Below are 2,045 nucleotides of genomic sequence, written 5' to 3' on the forward strand. Positions count from 1 at the left end.
TATTTTTCGATTGAAAACTTTTATGAGAATTTTGAATGTAGTTTCTATGGTCTTGGTTTTTCTTTTTAAGATAAATACTATAAATTTGTCAAAATTTTATCATTATATAATAAAATCATTATCGCCAGTTCCTTTCAACTTTTGGTATTGTAGAAGGCTGCATGATGATAACCCAAAATGTATATTTTTTAAACAACTTTATTCAATAAATACATACGTTAAATAAATATATCCAATAAATTAATGAGACAAAATAATCACTAGAGTAAGTTTGAAAGTCATGGCTAGAATGAACACAGACGGTAACAGAAAATTGCAATCAGTTATCTCTGTCCTTGATGAAGAATTGGATAAAGTACCTCTAAACCATTTGGAAGTTGTGGTCTATTTGTACTTGTTAAAACTCTCCGCTGATGAAGTGCTGCTAATTCACGCAATCGCCGTAAAGTTGGATTTTCTGTTAATTGTGCAGTGCTAAAACCACCAGTTGAATGCGATATTGAATCAAAAGATCGTCTATTACGGTCCATACGTTGGTTCCGTTTTCTTGATCTCCGTGTTTGTTTTGTATTTCTTGACAGTTGGTCATTAAGTAAGCCAGATAGTATGTCATTTTCAATATGTAATGTATCTATAGTTTCCAAATATTGTTGTAAAATTTCAGCATTGTACATGTCATTTTCTAAATCAAGAAGTGAAATATTATCTTGCAAGTCCGAGTGTATCAATTGGTCGTCTTCTACATTTAAATCTCTCTGAAATTAAAAAAAGGCAATCTATAACTAACACAGTAAATTGTAGATAACCACAAAAGGTGCAGCAATTTTGTGATATTTGTCACAATAACAAAATCGTACTTTGAGAAATCATTTATAAGAATTATTATTGTTATTTATTTATTGTTTTAAGTTATGCCCTTATTCATTCATTACAATAAAATTAATTTATCAAAGTTATAATTATTTAAAATTACTTTTATTATTGTTACTGTTGCTGATGTTTTTTTATGATAATTCTTATATCAGTGTCAATATTTCACGTTTTATTCTATTTTATGTTGAAAAGAACATTCGATTTAAATTGATGCTAATAACAATAATAATAATGTTTTATAAATCTTACAAAAATAGTAGAATTAATGCAAAATTCTTTTTTCCAAATAAACACGTTAGAGTGTAAAGCAAAAGGCTTTCAAACAAAAGAGTGTTTTCTTATCTTTTCTATTATTATTTTTTTATAATATATTCGAATCGGAAATCATCTATAATAATCATTTGTGTAAATAATAGATAGAAATTATGATCTTAGAATATGAGTAAAATATTAAATGCTGTTTAAATTAACAAAGTTTTTATAAAAATACGCTATACATACCTTCCGTACAGGAATAGCTTGCACTGCAGATATAAAACAAAGTGTCCAAAATATTTTTGAAATCATATTTCTGTCCATCATTGTTTTCTAATATTATGTTTATTTAATTTTTGTTTCAGACGTTTCAACTTATATACCATTTACAAATTAAATAGTCATCTCTGATGCATCTAGGTTGGGGGTAATCATGGGGAGCGCCGCCCACAAAAACTTAAAAAATCGACCACCTTACCGCCTCAATGTATTATTTGTTGTACTCTTTGAAACATAAACACAGGGTGAGATTGCGAAACGATAATGAGACCTCACCTATATGTGAATTTAAAATTCATTCAACACTTCAATTTTATAACTGGATGAGCTTCCTATATGAAACATAGATCATATTTCTTCCATTTTGACCATGCGTGAACATTGTAAATTTTGTAAAATTGTTATTTACATTAACATGATTGTTTCTGATATAACTATCTGGTAATTAATTACTTGTTATGAATACTATAGCTCTGTTCCCGTTTACGGTTGAAGCCGTGGTATTGCGGTTACTGGTACTTTAGGTCATGTAAGGCATTTCCGGAGTGCTAAGCACGTGAATGCTGCCGTTAGGCACGTATATAACTGTATTGCGTACGTTTGATAGTAATATAAAGTTTCTTCTTTATTTTAGGAGT

At 28.8% G+C, this 2,045-nt stretch overlaps 1 protein-coding gene across 1 annotated transcript; it reads right to left on the reverse strand.

The window, feature by feature from the left end:
• Positions 1 to 223: 223 nt before the first annotated feature.
• LOC139501734 (uncharacterized) lies at positions 224 to 1,658 on the reverse strand. Its single transcript, XM_071290880.1, has 2 exons — positions 1,375 to 1,658; positions 224 to 755 (listed from the first exon to the last, which is right to left on the reverse strand). The coding sequence occupies exons 1-2, from the start codon at positions 1,453 to 1,455 to the stop codon at positions 324 to 326; spliced, it is 513 nt and encodes a 170-aa protein (XP_071146981.1). The 5' UTR covers positions 1,456 to 1,658; the 3' UTR covers positions 224 to 323.
• Positions 1,659 to 2,045: the final 387 nt, after the last annotated feature.

This window comes from Mytilus edulis, chromosome 13, assembly GCF_963676685.1.
Source record: "Mytilus edulis chromosome 13, xbMytEdul2.2, whole genome shotgun sequence".
Lineage (NCBI taxonomy): Eukaryota > Metazoa > Mollusca > Bivalvia > Mytilida > Mytilidae > Mytilus > Mytilus edulis.

Coding starts and splice junctions, on each gene's coding strand:
- LOC139501734 (XM_071290880.1), bottom strand. CDS start 1,455: ATGATGGACAGAAATATGATTTCAAAAATATTTTGGACACTTTGTTTT. Junction 756..1,374: donor AAGCTATTCCTGTACGGAAG/GTATGTATAGCG, acceptor TTTTAATTTCAG/AGAGATTTAAATGTAGAAGA.